The sequence below is a fragment of the Dama dama genome, chromosome 7 (genome assembly GCF_033118175.1).
Source record: "Dama dama isolate Ldn47 chromosome 7, ASM3311817v1, whole genome shotgun sequence".
In the NCBI taxonomy this organism is placed as follows: domain Eukaryota; kingdom Metazoa; phylum Chordata; class Mammalia; order Artiodactyla; family Cervidae; genus Dama; species Dama dama.
In genome coordinates, this window is record NC_083687.1 from 50,098,344 (window position 1) to 50,117,617 (window position 19,274).

General features: G+C 48.7%; 1 protein-coding gene and 1 long non-coding RNA gene across 2 annotated transcripts in view; one reads left to right on the forward strand and one right to left on the reverse strand.

The window, feature by feature from the left end:
• LY86 (lymphocyte antigen 86) overlaps positions 1–5,557 on the reverse strand; it is a 42,725-nt gene extending 37,168 nt beyond the window's left edge. Inside the window, exon 1 of the mRNA XM_061147683.1 lies at positions 5,350–5,557. Within this exon, the coding sequence (XP_061003666.1) occupies positions 5,350–5,536 (187 nt within the window). The 5' untranslated portion in view covers positions 5,537–5,557. The remainder of the gene's footprint in view (positions 1–5,349) is intronic.
• A 1,493-nt stretch (positions 5,558–7,050) lies between these two features.
• LOC133059213 (uncharacterized) lies at positions 7,051–15,629 on the forward strand. The gene is made up of 3 exons (XR_009693504.1): positions 7,051–7,118; positions 8,447–8,628; positions 15,537–15,629. It is a non-coding gene; the product is annotated as an uncharacterized LOC133059213 (long non-coding RNA).
• The last annotated feature ends 3,645 nt before the right edge of the window (positions 15,630–19,274 follow it).

The window sequence follows — 19,274 nt, forward strand, 5'->3', positions numbered from 1 at the left end:
GGCAGGAGGAGTCCTGGACCACGCGCCACCCACTCCCATGGGCACCCAGCTTCTCCATGAGCAACCCAGGCCTGCAGGTACCACACTCAGAGACGCTCCCACTGCGGCCCTTTGCAAAGTCGCTCCCAGTGGTTTGATTTTGTAAATGGTCTAAGGTTAGTTGCTCAGTTGTATCCGACTCTTTGCGACCCCATGGACTGTAGCCCGCCAGGCTCCTCTGTCCATGGGATTTCCCAGGCAAGAATACTGGAGTGGGTTGCCATCCCATTCTCCTGGGGCTCTTCCTGACCCAGGGATCGAACCTGGGTCTCGCATATTGCAGGCAGATTCTTTACTGTCTGAGCCATCGGAGAAGTCCCAACTTCTGGGAAGCTTCCCCTTGGACCCAGAGAAACTGACTTTGGACTCTTGGCCTCCAAAACTCTCAGGATTTAAGAATCCTTTAAAGCCGCTCAGTGCAAAGTGGTACCTTGTTATCGCCACTGAAGGAAACTCACACACACTATTGACTATCACAGAGAGGAAGCAGGATTGCCCAGGGCCTGGAGTGAGGTTTGCGGACTCCCGATCCCAAGCTCACCCCAAGGCTTCACACGGCCTCCCCTGTTTTAAGTTCCCAGACCTCCCTGCCCCCACATGCTGGTTTCACTATTCCCCTCCCTGCTCTGTATCCCCCAGTCTCTAGTTCATCTTCCCATCACCTGCACTCTTTGATCCACCTCCGGTCTTTGTGTGACAGAAGCAGCAAATAACCGCACTGGTGGGCGTTTGGGCAGGTATGCCAGTGGGGGGGGGGGGGGCGGGGCGGGGCACGGGCTGGGCTTCCTCTAGCCTTGGAAACGGTCTTAGGATTTAACAGAAGAAAGGCCCCCCCGACTGCTTTCATTCCCCCTTTTGCTTTCGTAAAGACTGTCACCCTCTTCTCTGCAGCAGCACCACCATTTGGACGGAGCAGGACTTCTGCTTTTTCAGACACTTCTGCTCACTTCCTGGTCTAAGCTCAGCACCCACTAACTGCTTGTGAAGTTCCTTCTTTCACCTTGAGGATTTTTAGATTGTTCAGAAGAGTTTCTAGCCTACGATCTCCCCTTCCCACTGAGATCATAAAACGAACAGAGAAGGGGGAAAGGAAGCGCTAAACCCGCAAGACAGCGAATCCTTGATTGCTGATTCTTCCACATCTGGACGAATGCGATGTGAACACACTTGTACTGGGATCCTAGGAGACCCTGTGCCCAAGGACGTCTGAAGCCCAGGCCTGGACGCAGCATCACAGCACACGGTCTTTATGTGCCTCACTGGTGCGATGCCTTGAGAGGCTGTCCTGCAGTGAATGCAGTAGCCGAGGAGGGTAGCTCCATCAGGGAGGGGGTGCAGCCATTTGGTCCCCCGCAGCTTGATGGCTGGCAAGACAGGAGGGAGACCCATCTCTGGAGGAGCTCCCAGGACACCACTTTCCTATCTGCTGACCCCAGCGTACACCAAAGTCTCCCTCTGACATTAAGGCTGTTGAAATGAGGCTAATTTAGGCTCCCAGCAATTCCTTCCTGGATTATTGATTTTTTTTTTTTTTTTTTCCTTTTGCCACACCATGCATCATAGAGGATCTTAGTTCCCAGACCAGGGATTGAACCTATACCCTCTGTGTGGAGTCCTGTACCAACATCTCTGAAACTGACCGAACCCATAGCAGCTGCTGCCATGAGCCTCCGGCCAGTGGCCAGTTCCCTGACTCCACATTAGGTAACATTTCTACCCTGTTAGCATCCACCCTACAGCATCCTAACCCATCACCTAACGCCACCCTTCCAGTAGGAATTTTTTCTGTCTCGAGGCTATAAACATTGGCTACTAGCCCTTGAAAGGGTTGGCTCTCCCTGGAGCCAGCCCGCTGTTCTAACAGTGTCTCCCACTCTAATAAATTTTATTCTCCTTTCACCCTGCCTGGGGATTCTTTTCCAACCCCTGCACAGGCCATGGCATGTTGGTGATCATGCCACATATCTGTATCTGTCCTAGAAAGAGGCTTGTTACACGGCTTAGGTTTATGTGATGACGGAACCTGAGACGTTCAGAGTCTGCCGTCTGCGAGCCGGAGCCCCAGGAAGGCTGGTGGTGTGGCCTGAAGGCCTGAGACCCAGGGTGGGGGGGACGGCAGGTGGGAGATGGGCACCCCAGCCTCACTGTCGGGCAGAGAGTGAGTACTCCCTGCCCCCGCCTTTGTGCGGGCGTCAGGCCTCACTGGTCGGGAGCTGCCTGCCCGCACCGAGAGGACCATCTGCTTTACTCAGCCCACTGGTCCAGTGCGCATCTCCTCTGGAAACATCTCAGAGACACCCAGGACACGAAGTTTACCCAGCCATCTGGGCATCCGTGCCCTGGCCACACTGACACATAGAATCACTCATCACCCCTGGGCTCTGCCCACCCTTCCTACTGCATCGATCACCCTCCCCCACGTCCCAGCCCTTCCTCAGCCCCCGAGTCTACACCTCCTCCCCAGCCTTCGATCACATGGTCCTCGGCCTAAACGCTCCTTCCCGCTCCCACCCCTGCGCCATTTGCCTTCTGACAACATTCTAGACGCCAGGTGATTCAGAGTGGGCCTGGGATGAATGCATTTTAACTCCACAAATATTTACTTACTGCCCGTTCTGTGCCCTGGAGGTGTCACTCTGCTACCTGGTGGCCTAAGTTGCCTGACGTCACTCACCCTCTTTGTTGTTTCACTGCTCGTCATGTCTGACGCAAGGGCATGGCACCCCACTCCAGTATTCTAGGCTTCCCTGGTGGCTCAGACGGTAAAGAATCTGCCTGCAACGCGGGAGACCTGGGTTCGATCCCTGGGTTGGAGGATCCCCTGGAGGAGGGCATGGCAACCCACTCCAGGATTCTTGCCTGGAGAATCCCATGGACGGAGGAGCCTGGCGGGCTACAGTCATGGGGTGGCAAAGAGCCGGACATGATTGAAGTGAAGTGACTTAGCATGCACTCTCAGTGTACACATCTGTAAGTAAAAATAATGCTTAGAAAGTACTTAGTGTGACGCCTGACACATATACCCTTCGTGAACATGAGATGCTGTAATCACTATTCTCATCATCCTACATGGTTGAACTCAAGCTTGAGGACAGGTTCCCTAGTGGCTTAGACTCAGCCTCACCCTCTGCAGCCATCACCACATCCCTGGTGCAGGACACCGTCTCTAGTCCAGCCCTTCCCACGGGGCGTTTACCCAGACACTTGGCTCCTCCTCCTGCCGCTCTTGAACAAGAGCTGTGTCTCCTCCGTTCCTTCCACTGTGTGCTTAGAGCAAGGCTGTGGCCGTCACTCACTGACTCCACGGAGCAGCCGCCCCTTCAGAGGGAGGAGTTCTCCCCGGGTGGCAGCGACACGATCCGTTTCCCTGGAGCGTCTGCTCCTGGCAGCGGCGGGGGAGGTGGTTGCCAGGCTTGGACGCAGGCTGCAGGCTGGTCTGAGGGGTGGACCAGCCATGGCAACCGTTTATGGGAGGGTGAACTGGAAAAACAAATCCTGAGCAGGGCATTCATCTCAAGTTTTGCTTCTCATCTTGCCCTGAAAATGAACAGAGGCCAGCAGAACGCATCCCATCCCCAAGGGAAGAGCAAGAGGAAGGGGATGAACACATCCAACACCCAGCCTTTCCTTCTCGTCTCCATTAAACAAAATTGGTGTGTGTGTATTTCAATCTTCAACATTTCCTCTTTTCAAAAGAGTCAAGTCTGGACATCTGTGAGGCAGCTCCTTGGGCGGCACTCGGAGGGCCCAGCTTCTGCTTGGTGTAACACTGACGCCCCCCTCAGCTTATTGTGGGGCTGACGTGGATACTCAAAGGGCATCTGCTGTCCACCACCTACAGTCTGAGCAGCATTTTCCCCCTGTCTACCGCCAAGATGTCATGTTTCACAAGGTCATGGCTTCGTGAGCCAGTCCCTCTCATCTTCATTCAACATGTAACCCTGAGACTGGGCTCATTTCTCCCCACTCAGGCCCCCTTTATGAGCCGAATGTGTGTATATGTGCCCAGACGCTCAGTCCTATCCGGTTCCTTGCGACCCTATGTACTGTAGCCTGCCAGGCTCCTCTGTCCATGGGATTTCCCAGGCAAGACTCCTGGAGTGGGTTACCACTTCCTCCTCCAGGGGATCTTCCTGAATGGGTGGGCCCTGATCCGATGTGACTGATGTCCTCATGAGAAGGGACGCAGACACACGAGGAACATGCGGGCACAGAACAAAGAGCAGGTGAAGACAGGAGGAGGGGGAGGCCACCGGCAAGCCCGGGAGAAATGAGGCCTGCTGGCACCTTGGTCTTGCAAGACTTGCAGCCTCTACTGTGGAAGCCCCTCGGTCCGCGGGGTCCATGGCGTTTTGATGGCCCCTGCGAACAACCATACCCTCCAAAGACTCGGTTCAGACCCTGACCGCGGCGGCTCCCTGCACTCTATTCGCTAGGTTGCAGTGTTGGTTGGTGTCTACACTTGCCCGGTGGGGAAAGAGCCGTGGCTCATTCCCTCTTATCATGTCCAGAGCTAGAGAGAACCGTGGCATCAGCAGCTGCTGGTGAGTGTTTGTTGAATGAATAAATGATGCAGCTGCTGTGAGAGGCACGCTGGCAGTGTCATCAGAAGGACAGGAATCTTCTCCTTTGTCGTAAATGATCTTTTCACTCAACTTGCAAACGACGTAACCTGGAGCGGTGTCCCAGGTGAGCAATCGGGGGAGGTCATGGAAGCTTCACCATGATGGCATCACCGACTCGATGGACGTGAGTTTGAGCAAGTTCTGGGAGTTGGTGGTGGACAGGGAAACCTGGCATGCTGCAGTCCATGGGGTCACAGAGTTGGACACAACTGAGCGACTGAACTGAAGTGATGGCACCTTCTCTTCCTGATCCTGAACGGTGAGGTTTCACGACTTGGTAGACTTACAGGTAGGTCTGCTGTTTTTGGGGCTCTGAGGTTAGTGACATTATGCATGGTAGCCCCCTAGGACCCTCTGTCCATGGAATTCTCCAGGCAAGAATACTGGAGTGGGTAGCCATCTCTCTTCTCTGACCCAGGGATCGAACCCAGGTCTTCTGCATTGCAGGCAGGTCTTCCTTTCCCTTCTGATCTAGAGAATCACTGTGCTTTTCCGGCCCTCTGGCCATGCTCTTCAGCTCTCCCTGCCCAGACCGCTTCTCCTGCCCGGGGCTCCCCGCTCGGCACCTACCCATTCAGCGGCTGTGTCCCTGCCCTTCCCCCACCCCCATAAAGCGCTCAAGCATCTCACTTGCAAGGGCCTTGCCTTTCGCGTAAACAGAAACCGAGGTTCAGAAAGCACTCACCGCAGCTCTGGTAGAGCACTTGCAGATTCCCGTTCCTGCAGGCTGTGTGTGTGGGCCAGGCCTCCCCGCCAGCTCTCCGGGGGGACAGCAGAGTCCAGATGAGGAGGGCGGCTGCGAACCCTTTCATGGCGCAGAGACCCTGTGTGTGACCAGCACGATGACAGGGCCCAATAACAGCACCGTCCATGTGCTTCCTCCCCCCTCATCAAGGGGTGACATGATCAGTTTCACTTCTCCTATTTTATGCTCCTGGGGAACCACTGTGAGAAGCAAAAGACAGTTGGTGGTGATTTAGTCTCTAAGTTGTGTCCAACTCATTGCGACCCCAGGGACTGTATAGCCCATCAGGCTCCTCTGTCTGTGGGATTCTCCAGGCAAGAATCCTGGAGTGGCTTGCCATTTCCTTCTCCAGGGGATCCCGCCCCCCACCCCGCCCAGGGATCGAACCTTGGTCTCCTGCGTTGCAGGCAGTGTCCAGATTCTTTACCGAGCCACTAGGGAAGCCGAAAGGCAGCTAGCAGTGGCCTTTGAATGCAGTTCCGTGAAACTTTGGAGCTTGAATCAATAGTAGAGGCTATTCTGGGTCTGGGGTGGGTGATGTTTGACTTTCTGTTCTCAAAGAGTGGGGGGCAGCAAGTAATGCATGACCATTTGGCTGGGCCCCCAAACAGCCCTCCTTGTAGCCCCGCCCTCCCCACAGCCCACCCTTCCTTATAAGCGGCCCCTCTTTGCAGCCTTGCCCCCAGCACAGACCCACCCTCCCTAGAATCCCCAGGTAGGGCAGTGAACTCAGGAGAGCGGAACCACAGGCCTCTACGTGTTTTCCATCAGCGGCATACTCTTCCCAACGGGGCTCTGATGTGGGGTTATGGACCAGGGGTCTGGCTGGGGCCAGCCCATGGCGTCTGGCCTTTGGGGGCTACAGAAGGACCTCTGAGGTCTGCAATGAGGCTCTTGCCCTGTCGGCTTCCACTCCGGGATTCAGACTTCAGCTGGGGGAGCAGGGCTGTGCCCCGAGGGGCAGCTGCTGTGGCCTCTGGAGAGGAGATGCAGGCAAGAGCCCTGAGACGGGAGCTGGGTTCTGTTTCTGGGCTCAGCTTGGTGGGAAGGGCGGGGAGGGGTGGAGAAGTCAGGGCTTCCCTAGGAAGCCTGGGGCCTGATGGTTGGGGTCAGCAGCAGGATTACTGATGTCACGGCCCGCTTCCTATTCAAAGCCAAGAGTCTCCCTCCCTGCGCCCGTCCTCCGGTGTCCTGGATTGTGACAGCGAAGCTGCTCACCCCTGGTCCCCAGCCCAACCCCATCTCCTCCTTAGCTTAAGGAAACCAGAGTCAGGGCTGTTTTGGGGCCGGGGAGATTTTAGAAGCCACAGCGAACACTATTTCCCCTGGGAGGAGAAGCATTTCTCTGAGCACACTGGGTAAATTGACTGTTTCTGCTAATGGCTTAAATAAGAATTAAAGTAACTTCAAAACTTTTTTTTCTGCAGTAAGTGGAACTTAATTACCAGTGAAATAAGCTGACTTCATTGATGGATACTTTGGATTTCTTGGGAGAGGAAAGGATGTGATCATTTGGGGACTGGTTTTTTTGTTTTGTTCAATGATGTTGCTTTTCAACAGAGTTGCTCAAAGTAGGATTCTCGGACCACAGCAACAACTTGCACCAAGAGCTTGTTAGAAATGCAAATTCTTCCGCTGCAGGCCGAGCGAGACCGCTGAATCAGAAACTCCTGGGCGGGGCTGGCACTGTGTCTTAATAAGCCCATCAGGTGGGTCTGACACCCATTCAAATTGAAGAACCACTGGCTTTTTTGTGAAACCCAAGGGGAAATCTGAGCCCCAGAGGAGAGGTTAGTTAGTTCAGTCACTCAGTCATGTCCGACTCTGCGACCCCATGGGCTGCAGCACGCCAGGCCTCCCTGTCCATCACCAACTCCTGGAGCTTACTCAAACACATCTCCATTGATTCAGTGATGCCATCCAACCATCTCATGCTCTGTCATCCCCTTCTCCTCCTGCCTTCAATCTTTCCCAGCATCAGGGTCTTTTCCAATTCGTCAGTTCTTTGCATCAGGTGGCCGAAGTATTGGAGTTTCAGCTTCAGCATCAGCCCTTCCAATGAATATTCAACACTGATTTCCTTCAGGATGGACTGGATGGATCTCCTTGCAGTCCAAGGACTCTCAAGAGTCTTCTCCAACACCACAGTTGAAAACCATCAATTCTTCAGTGCTCAGCTTTCTTTATGGTCCAACTCTCACATCCATAAATGACCACTGGAAAAACCATAGAGGAGAGGAGAGGGGGGTAAACTTCTGTGAGAAGAGATGAGGTTGCTCTGCAGGGTCTGAGTGGACAGGAGGGTGGCATGCTGTGAACAGAGTTGAGGAGGTGAGAACTGGGGGCCCTGGGAGCCTGCGACCAACAGTGACTCCAGGACAGGGACGTGGAACATTTCTCTAGGGACCTCTGAGGGCTCCTCTGAACAGTCAGGGTAAAGAGCAGCTGAGGCCACGCCCCTCCACCCCTGGGAGCATCCCCACCCACCAGGTGAAGGACCAGGGGAGCCGGGCAGGAGAGATGCCCCATGAGCAGCCCCAAGAGGGAGGCCAGCTCATCTGAGGACTGGGCTGCAGACTTGTGTAAGTCAAAGGACCTTGCCATGAAAAGAGTCATCATTCAGAGGCCGTTTTGGCATCTAGGGGCTTTCCAGGTGGCGCAGTGGTCAAGAATCAGCCTGCCAACGTGGGAAACGCAGGTTCAGTCCCTGGGTTGAGAAGATGCTCTGGAGAAGGAAATGGCAACCCACTCCAGTTGGTGATGCCGTTCAAGCATCTCATCCTCTGTCCTTACATGTATGTAACTATGTTACATTTATGGTTATGTGCATGTAAATAGTTACCTGCATGTAAATAGTATGTGTATGTAAATAGTGACCGACTATACCACCAAGCTCTGGGGTTGACTTCCAGGCCCTGGACCACGCCCTGCTGAAGACCTGGCACTGTTCTGTCTCTGTTCTGTCTCGTTCAGATTTCCATTCTACTCTTCTAAATAACCCTCTTCCTCCCTGTCGCCATCTGCTTTCTTTCCACAGAGGTTTGCTTGGCGATGGTGGGGTTCTTTACTTGCCAGGGAAGAATGCTCTCATCAGGTGGCTGTCAGTGTCCGCGCTCTTTAAGAAAACTGATGTTTCAGGAGAGATTTGAAGGATGAGGGAGACGGAGGGCAGGAGTCCAACGACGGAAGTGGAGTGAGGGCGACGCCCCACAGGAGAAGGTAAGGTGACAGCAGGTGAGCGGGCTCTGCTGCAGAGCGTGAGGGAAAGGAGAGAGAAGGGGTGGGGGGAAGAGAGCAGCGCGGGAGCCGCCGACAGGCCGCCGCTTCTGGGGAGCGAGCCCCGCGCCGCCGGCGGGGCGAGCCCAGGGCCGTCTCAGGACGGACTGGATGCTGGAGTTCTTGCTGCGGGGACTGGATTCTAAGGTGCTTCCTCGCCACCCCGTGACCCTCACGGGTTCCCTAGAGACTTAAACACTCCAGGAAGGCGTGTGTGCGCAGTGAGAACAGGACAGGGTTTCACGCTGGCCTCAGCTTATATTCCCCAAAGCAGTACAGCGCCCTCGGGAAAGCGGATCAGCCTCGTGGGCGCACACTGCCCCTCTGCGGTGCACGGATGGGGCTTCCGGCCGACTTAAGCCGTTAATACATTTCACGCGCCGACAGCGGGCCAGCAGCTCTGACGACGCAGCACTCTGTCTCCCACGCCAGTGTGTCTCCACGGGCCACTGCATTCGACGGAGGCTGCTCTCCGGTATTCGTGATACTGGGCGATACTTCCCCCTCCCGGAGTGCTGCCGCTTCGCCCCTCCCGCTGTGGGCTGACCCTCGTCTCTGCCACCCTGCGGAGGGAGGGGACAGGCGTGATCTCTTCTCTCTCTGACTTCCAGATTGAGCGCAACCGAAATAGCAGCCCCTCTCCTGTGCAGACGGCAGGAAGCCCTGCTACTTCCGGTGTAACACCGTTTAGTGCCCCCACCCCCCAACCCCCGCCACTCCAGGGCCTAGCCGTGAGGTTTTGCTCTTCAACTCTTTTCACATCTACTGTTTGTCGTGTGGGCAACATGTGCATCTCGTAGGGTTGGTGCCAGCCAGCGAGGGTCTTCAGTAGCGTCTTCCCACAGTCTCTCAGGCCTTTGGGAGGGTCACCCCTAGGGAAGTGTGAGACCCCACCTTTTTAAAAAAATTAATACTTACATTTTTAGAGGAAAGCAGACACGGGGAGAAATGCTATGTGCTAGGCTCAAAAGTTTCTCAGTAATCTAGTTTGCAGACACTTCTTTTCAGCCAAAGCCAGGCCCTGCATCCCATGGCAGGTGACTAAATGGATGGACATAAATGCCTTCTCATTAGAAGAAATCTCTTCCCCACTAGAAATGTGAAATCTGCATGGAAAACAGGCCCTTGAAAGTTCAGAAGAGAGAGCCCGCAGAAGGTGGCCAGTGAGCCGCCTAGCCCTGAAGGGGTCTAATGAACGTTAGGCCCCTTTTCTGTCACCACCGGACGCCGCTGAAACGTAAGGGTCAGACCATCTCTCGGCAAGCCGCTTAATATTCACAAACTGAGCTCTTTGCTTTCGCTTTGAAGCGTGGATGTGTCAGCTCCAATTGTAGGGTTATTGATGAATAAAGCGGGGAAAGGGCACTTTGTACTTTCCAGGCAAAGCCATGCTTTCCATCGTTGTGGCCTCTGCTCACCTAGAATTTAATTGTGTTAGGAAGCCACAGCCCAGCGTTGTCACTTCGCGCTCAAAAAGCTGGTCTTTCCTTTGTTCGAGCTTTTGAACCTTAAGATCGGAGACTTCCCGGCAGGGAGTCAAAGATGAAGTCACTTAAAAATAGTCTGTGCATCACCGGGTGATTTCCTTGTGACTGCATGAGGATCTCTCTTCCCGCTCCAGTCTGCCCGCCGCCGCCCAGGATGGGGCTCCTCGTGGTCTCCTAGGATCCCCCGGCCGCTCTCAGACCCAGAGCCCTTCAGTGGGCCCCAGAACGTGGCCACAAGGCTCGCCGGTGGTCTGGTCCCTTCTGCTCCAACCCCTGCTGGCCCCGCCCTCTCTGTCTCTATAGCAACCCTGCTCCCTCCTGAGCCCGCGTCTCCAGGCCGACCTGTTACCTTGCGCGGGCTGCTCATCCCTCTGTCTCACCTTAATGCCTGAGCTTCCTTCAGAGCTCAGCTCGGCCACCCCTGGCAGCTCCCTCCAGAACAAGCCTATGCGCCCGAGGGCTCGTTCACAGCGCTGCCCCTGGCCGCCACGTGGTTATGGTCGGAGTCCCTCACAGCACATTAGAAGTCTTTCTTCTTCCCTCCCTCCTCCTCATCGCTTCTCCTTTCTCCTTCTCTCTTCTCCTCCTGACTGTTGCACCCCTAGTGCCTAGCACAGAGCAGGTACTCAGTAAAACACTTTAGACTGAATGGATGAAATACAGAGGATGGGTGTGACCCAATAAGCTCCTCTTTTTGGCCTTGGAGACTGGACTTCTGGACTCAGTGAGTCATCTCCCAGGGAGGGCAAAGCAAGAGCTCGCCCTTGCCTGAGAGTCTGGGCTCCCCAAGAAGCTAAAGTGTGATGTCATTGTTTCTCGAAAATACATCACAGTTTCTTTTTCTCATTCTTAAAGTAATACATCCTAATTGAAGGACTTTGGAGATAGCCCTCCTCTGCAGGGAGATAGGGCAGGGAAGCTGGACAAAGAAGAAAAATAATCACCCATAATTTCAGCATCCAGAGATAAACCCTACTGACATTTTGTGAAATGTTCTTTGGTATTCACACACACAATCACAGTGTACAAACTGCACACACTGTAACACACTACAGTGTCTACACTGGTCATCTACAATCCCTTAAATGGCAACCCACTCCAGTACTCTTGCCTGGAAAATCCCATGGACAGAGGACCCTAATAGGTTATCGTCCACGGGGTTGCAAAGAGTCAGACACAACTGAGTGACTTCACTTCCCTTTCCATGGCATGACTTTTAGTAACTGTATAGTGTTCTACTGCATGGATTGATCATGACTTACTTAATCAGTTTACCCTTTAGGCATTTAGACTATTGTTAACAGCAACATAATGGCAGACACTGCTACAGTGAGTGTTCTTTTGTGCCGCCATGATTATTTCCTTGGGGTAAATGCCTAAAAGTGAAATGCTTTGTGAAAAGAATCACCAGATTTTTTTCTTAATATATATATCTTTTCTATTGGATTATAGTTGACTTATAGTATTTCAGGGGCACAGCAAGGTGAAGAATCACCAGATGTTAAGGCTTTTGATACATCCTATCATACAGTTTTCCAGAAACAATATAATGATCCCCTCAGCAATGAGGTATTATTATTTTTAAATGGTTTTTGTTGATTTAGTAGATAAATATTGGTTTCTCCTTCAATTTATTCATGTTTATTTCAGCACTAGTACAGTTAAACACTTTTGATGTTATTATTATTGGTCATGTGTATTTATTCCTTTGTAAATTCTCATGTATGTCTAGTGCCTATTTTTCTATGATGAATGTCAAATTTACACAAGAGAAACAGAAAGTAAGAGGCTGCTGAATTTGATCTTCATGAAAATCCAGTCAACAAACATTTACCGCGACCTCCTTTTTGGCCCAGTGCTCTTTATCTTTGGGGTAAATGGCTATATGAGCTGGTGTAGGTAAGGAAGACCCTGCCATGAGATTTGTTTGAGACTTAGGTTTGCCCAGAGGACGACACAGACTGTTAAGAAAGTATAGAAATATTTAGTGCTTGTAATATAGAAAAATAAGAATTCTTGATATAAGATATTATATTAACATGAATAATTTCTTTGTAATTGTAGATGATTAAACTAGAAGTCAGGTTTCCCAAGCGGTGCTAGTAGCAAAGAACCCGCGTCCCAGTGCAGGAGACATAGGAGATGTGGGTTTGGTCCCTGGGTCAGGAAGAGTTCCCTGGAGGAGGGCATGGCAACCCACACCAGTATTCTTGCCTGGAGAATCCCATGGACAGAGCAGCCTGGTGGGCTATAGTCCATAAGGCTGCAAAGAGTCGGACATGACTGAAGCGACTTAGAACCCACGTATGCAACTTAAAAGTCATGTAGAGAATTCTTCAGGGGTATCGCTCTGGCTGCCACTCTTGACAGTGAACTTGTGGCCCCAGACCATTGCTGCTGCCGTTGCTACTGTAGCTTGGAGCATATGATTTGCTTGGAGAGCCTCCAAATATTTGGTAAGAGCAACTGAAGGTGTGTGACCCATTCCTCATACTCTGAACAAATTGGGAATACTATTGCTCAACCTCTCCTAAGCACCCACCAGGGGAGGAAGCGTTACAAGGGGCGGGTGGAATCAGGCTGACCTTCATCCACATCCTGGCCCCACCACAGACCATTGTATGACCTTTGCAAGTCCCAGACTTTCACCTATTAAAGGAAGCTTGCTAAATCCATGTTTCAGGCTTGAAAACAAAACTAGATTGAATAGGTATGAAAAAGTGCTTGTTATATATTTGGCATAAAAAACTTGGTAATCTTTATGCAATAACTCTCACTTTATAAACTAGGGGCTAGGTAAGATACATGAATGACCACAGTACTTTTGTAAAAGGATGCTAGTGAAGAAAAATATCAATAAAATACTTGTTCCCAATAGTAAGATTCAGAAGATTGGAGCTTCCTAGTGAACAAATAGAAACTGATCTTTTAAGTTAAGTGAAAGTATTAGTCACTCATTTGTGTCAGACTCTTTGCAACCCCATGGACTGTAGCCCGCCAGGCTCCTCTGTCCATGGGATTTCCCAGGCAAGAATTCTGGAGTGGGTTGCCATTTCCTTCTCCAGGGGATCTTCCCAACCCAGGGATTGAACCCAGGTCTTCTGCTTTGCAGGCAGATTTTTTACCACTGAGTCATCAGGGAAGTCTTAAAGGAGAATAATTTGCTCCTCGTTCACTTATAGAATAAAGTCTGTTAGTTTTTTGAAATAATGACCAGAACAGAACCTTATTCATGATTATTCCAGGCTCCCTGGATATTGTATTCTGTAAAAAAAAAAAGTTTACACATCACAGTATGAACACTGACATAAGGAACACGTGTTTTTACCTTAAATGGTCTCTCTGTGTTCCTACTATAGCCTCATAATAGCCATGTTAGTAGGCAGTCAGGTAGGTGTCTGGCTTCTCTATTGAAGAAAGAGACTTTACCATTCACCCTTGAGTCATCGCTGCCTTGAATGGTGTCTAACCCATAGTTCATGGTCCTAGCTGGCTTAATAATAATAATAAAACAACTTAATATTCACGAAGGCTTCGAAAATGATGGACACTGTGTTTTATGTGGATTTAAGGTAGGTGTTATATAATACCCATTATGGAGAAGAAAGAACTGAACTTTAGGGCAATTAAGCAATTTGCCTAAAGTCACATGAGGGCAGAGTCCAGACTCAAATCTGGCTAACATCCAAATCCACTTTCTGAAATGTAACACTTATTACTGCCGTAAACAGAAACAACTACATGATAAAGAAATATATGCAAATTGAGAAGGATGAGGTCTCTTGTCTAAATCCCCAGAGATTATCAATGGCATGTTTAGGACTAAAATCCTTTCACAAGCTAAGCCTCCGTGCTCAACTTTCCTCCTTCCTGGGGGTGAAGAATTAGTGTGTGATATCCAAATGTGTCATTTGTGCCATCGCTTCTCAGCCTGTTCTTTTCTTTCCTGACTTCTTCTGGGTTAATACAGTATTTCTTTAGTATTCCATTTTATCTCTGTTCACTTTTCAGCCATCTCCTTGTTTTATGTTGTTAGTGGTGGTTTTAGAGCTGTGCTGTCCAATAGGTTAGTCTCTAGCTACGTTAGCATTTGAAATGGGGCTAAAATGAACAGATTATGCTGATGGTTTAAGTACACACTCATTTTCAAAGAATTAGTATAAGAAAAGAATGTAAAATACATAACTGAATTTTTTATGTTGATTGAATGTTGAAATGATAGTATTTTGAAGACATTGAGTTAAATAAAATACTAACATTAACTTCCTCTTTTTTATGTTTCCAATGTGGCAGCTAGAGAATTTAAGGTTACATATATGGCCTGCATTTCTGGTTTACGGTATTTATCTGTTAGACAGCATTGCTCTAGGGATTATAACATGCATCCATAAAAACTTGCAATAAATGCATTTCCATTTAATCTCTTTCATTGTTTATTCTATCACAATCATTTAACTTCTACATATGTTATAAACTTCATAATGCATTGATTTTTTTCTTAAACAATTGTTAAGAACTGTGACGATTCACAGACTTTACCTTCCTTGCAAGCTAAGGAGCTTAGCTGTTACTGTTTCACGGATGTGGGCACAAGACGTGAAACTCGGGGTCAGAAACAAAGGGCTTGGTTACTCACAGTATAATGAGCAGAATAAGCATCAGTGTACTGGCCTTGATTCCTCTTGCCCCAAAGCCCAAGTGGACAATGTGATAGCCCAGATGGAAGCTACACACAGAGCTTTGTGATGTAGCTAGGGAAACGGTCAAGAAGCTTGTATTGTTTGAGCAAGAAGTGAACACTGTATCCTTGGAATATATACTATGAATCTTATGCTGGAAGTCATATATGTAATCATCACAGCAGTCCAATAATCTGTGGTAGGCCGTGAGGGAGGGAGAGTCCAGAAGTGTGTTTCTACAGCATTTGCGTCTTTTACAACAACTACATAGCACTTGATCAATTTAAAAAAGAAAATTTAAAGGTAATGTTCAACCAGTTGGTGCAAGTGGAGATCATTACTTTCATTTTTAATATAATTTCCTCAAAACATAAAGAATATCTGCAGGGTCCCCAGTCAGCTTCCTGTTCTGATGCAGCTATTTTGTGTTTCTTTAATTTTCGCATTTTCCACGGCAAGAGCAACTTTTACAGTGATCAGCTTTTTTTGTTTTTGTAAATGTGTGTGTGTGTGTGTTCCTGCGAGTAAGCAGGGGATGTTTTTCTGCAGCTGTAATGACTTGTCTTTGGCAGATTAATATAACATGTTAAAGCTGCCCTGTCACGAAATATTTAAATAAATCCACATGTCTTTGTTGCAATGCAAATTGTGGAAATACATAAATAGTTTCTCCTTTACCAAACAGGAGAAATAATCTCTCTTGAGAATACACCAGTGTTGAAAATTTCCCCAAGGATGGAGCTTCAGACAGTTGGAGAAACTGGAAAACACACACGTGCAAAAAGTACTCACATCTTATTAGCTTAACCTCCTTTGTGTCCACGGCCCAGCCACGGGTGGAAAGGCAGAGCAAACCCGTTTCTGGGAGGCAGATACAGGGCCACCCAGCCCTGGATGGCTTTAGATCAGATCCCCCAGACTTTCCTCACGGGGGAAGGGAAGCCTGCCTGTATCACATATTTTTATTTAAAGAAGGTCAGTTGCAACAAGGAAGAAAAGCTGAAATAAACTTCTTTCTGCAACCTTATTTATTTTTTTTGCAACAACTTTCACATCCAAGACTGAAGATTCCACTTAATTCAAACTGGAAACAGATTTTAAAATGTCAGGGACAGCTGCAGAGTGATTCTCTCAAAGTCTCAGGGCTCAAAATACTTGTCAGGCTGGGAGAACAAGGACAAAGATGCTGTCCTCCAGCTGTTCAAGTAAAAATATGCCTCCAGAAGATTCTCCCTGGATCTTCCCGCCCCCCACCACCCCGCTCTCTGACAGACGGTCTTCAGCCTCCAAGGGGCGAAGTCAGAAGCTGTTCTTGACTTGCCCTCTGCCTGTGCCCCGGGGCCGTGTGGGGTCTGCAAGGAGCACGGACCTGAGGGGGATAGATTCTGAGATGCCCACCCCGAATCCTGGCTGCCTAGCGTGGATGGTTGTCTCTTCCAGAGCCCTGCTTCCCTAACCTGTGTCTTGAGCATGACGGTCTCCCTTATCTCAGGAGAGTTTGAGGAGTCAATGAAGTGGTCCATGAAAAAGCATCTGCTATATAGCAGGCATTCAATCAACGTTAAAAACAGAAATCGCCGCCCCCGCCCCCAGCAGCCTCTATTTTGTGTCTTGTCTTGGTCCCGCACCTCCTCGGCTGTTTTCACCCTGTCTCCCCAGCCCTGGACCGTGCGCCCTGCTTCCTGAGCTGGTGGAATCATCTCTGCTCTGGTCTCCTTGCCCAGGGTCTCTCTTTCCAAGACCTCCTCCTGCTGTGGAGACGAGACATTCTGAACTCCACACACACATGTGTGCCCAAGGACAGACCCATTGTGAGGTCTTTTCTCTCCTCAGGGTAGAACCAAGCTCCTTGGTTGGGTAGCCTTGGCTTTCCTGGCTAATGATCCCAAAGCAGCTCCGAGCTTGCCCTTCAGACTCTCCTGTCCAGCCTTCCTGCTTTCACCAACTGGTTTGCCCCTTTCAAGCAGGTCACGTGGGTTCCCACCTGCATCCCTGGTCCGACGCACCCTTCCCCAGCCTTCTCTCCTTTCCTCTGCTTCGGAGCCACGTTTCCATAAACGTGTCCCAGTGACCTCGCCTGTCATCTCTCTCCTCTGACATCCATCCTGTGACTCCCCACCCCAGGGGCGAGCCTCAAAGGGTGTGCTCTGCCTTCCACGGTTCCGTCTCCCCTCCTGATGCTATAGCTCCGGCTGGGGTAATTACTCACCATTTTTGCTCATAGCTTCACTCTTCATTTGTCCTTTAACAAGTTTTTATTAAAGGCCTACTACCTGCTAGGTGGGCTTCCTTGGTGGCTCAGTGGTGAAGAACCCGCCTGCCAATGCAGGAGACACCAGAGACTCGGGTTTGACTTCTGGGTCGGGAAGATCCCCTGGAGAAGGAGATGGCACCCCACTCCAGTGTTCTTGCCTGGAGAATCCCATGGACAGAGGAGCCTGGCGGCCTACAGTCCATGGGGTCACAAAGAGTCGGACACAACCGAGGGACCGAACATGTGCTGGGCGCTGGGCATGCAAGAGTAAAGAAACCATTTCCTAGGTCCATTTGCTTAGAGAGGTTTTTCCCAACTCACTTACTCATAAATACTTGGAGAAGGACAGGAGTAAATCCAGGCTTGTGTGGAGCCTAAAACTCACAAGTTACAGGTCTTCTTTAAGAAAAAATTAGCAAAATTGTAAATAAAAATGAATATTTACATTGACTATTTCAAGTGACAGAAGAAATGATATATCATTAAGTTTAAAGTCATTAAATTAAAAATAATAAAATCATTAAATTTTAAATGTCAACAAATAGCAAGACATTGCAAAATTTGTAAAAGTAACGTTTTAGTTGACTCTTGATATCTGCTTTTCCTCTACAAGTGCTTGGTCCTCCTGTATTTTTGTGAGTTTCACTCTCTTCAGATGGCAACTTTGTCATATTTTTCTATGAAGAGACTAGAAAGATAATTTAGACTTTCCTCCAGCATTGTTGATTGATGTTGGTCAGGTTTTTTTGAACTATTGCTAGTTTGCAAAAAGTGATTATGTGGTTTCTCAATTTGTTACTGGTTAAGTCTTAGGGCTATTGTCAAATTTGGGAAAACATCTATTGAGTTTCATTCATGCAATAAAGGGTTTTCTGTTTTATTTATTTGTTTATTTTTGAGAAATAGCTTCAGAGGTGAGACTTTTTTTTAAAATTATTGAAGTATTTGTTAAGTCACTTCAGTCGTGTCCAACTCTTTGCGACCCCCCAGACTGCAGCCCACCAGGCTCCTCTGTCCATGGGATTCTCCAGGCAAGAATACTGGAGTGGGGTGCCATTTCCTTCTCCATACTGAAGTATAGTTACTTACAATGTTTCAGGTGTGCATCAAGTGATTCAGTTATACTTGTATATATATTCTTTTTTCCAATTATTTTGCATGTTATCAAAAGACATTGAATATAGTTCCCTGAGCTATACAGTAGATTTTCAAGGACTCTTTAAAGGACTTTTCTGGTTTTTTATACACTGATTAATCTCTAAAAAAAAAAAAATCTTTGCATTGGAAACACTCATAAATCATTTTGTCACCAAGGCCTTGGTTTAGTGGCTTCTTATGAGTTTTAGGTTATTGTTGTCAATTCCACTATCCGTGGTTTGTGCCAAACCCGTAGGAGTTAAATATTTTCCCATTTTCCTTGTAGAATGGACTCCTTTTCATTAATCAGATTATCAAACAACCCAAAGAGTCTATTCTTTATTTCCACTCAAAATGCATTACTTCCTCTTAATGAATTACTACTTTTGGTTTAATATAAAGAAACAAAATTGCTAGAATTTACTTCTCGATATCAGAATAATTCATACTGATTACTACATTGTTCAACTTATGGCTTTTGTTTTATATTCAATTAATTTTTTGCTGGATTTTTCTCTTGGTTTTTTAATAAATAAATTGAGTGATGAGCAAAATAAATGCCTTTTTTCTATATCCAAATTAGGTCTCTGAAACTTTTCACTTGTTTGATTGATATATTTCAAAACCTCTTGCAAATTCAGTGGTAAAACAGTCTTTTCAAGCTTTATTGAAAACATCTTTCTCTTTATAAAAAAAAATTTAATAAACAAAAAGGGGATGTCTTGTGAATAAGTGTATTAGCTGAATCACCAAATAGATTTCTATAGGCAAGAGTTTCCATTTTGACTACTGAACCTCCCACTTATAATTTTAAATGTCTGATGATAAGAAACAATTCCCACAGATTCCATTTCAAACCTTGTTTCTCCCCCATGACCTACATACTTCTGTCTGATGCTATGGAGAGCCTATAAGGCAATGACCTCCAGGCTCTAACCTACTCAACGCTGACAGGCAAGCAGAGGGCTGGAGAATTCCTGGACGCAATTCCTACACAAGAACCACCTGCAGGAACTCCATATATGCCAGTGG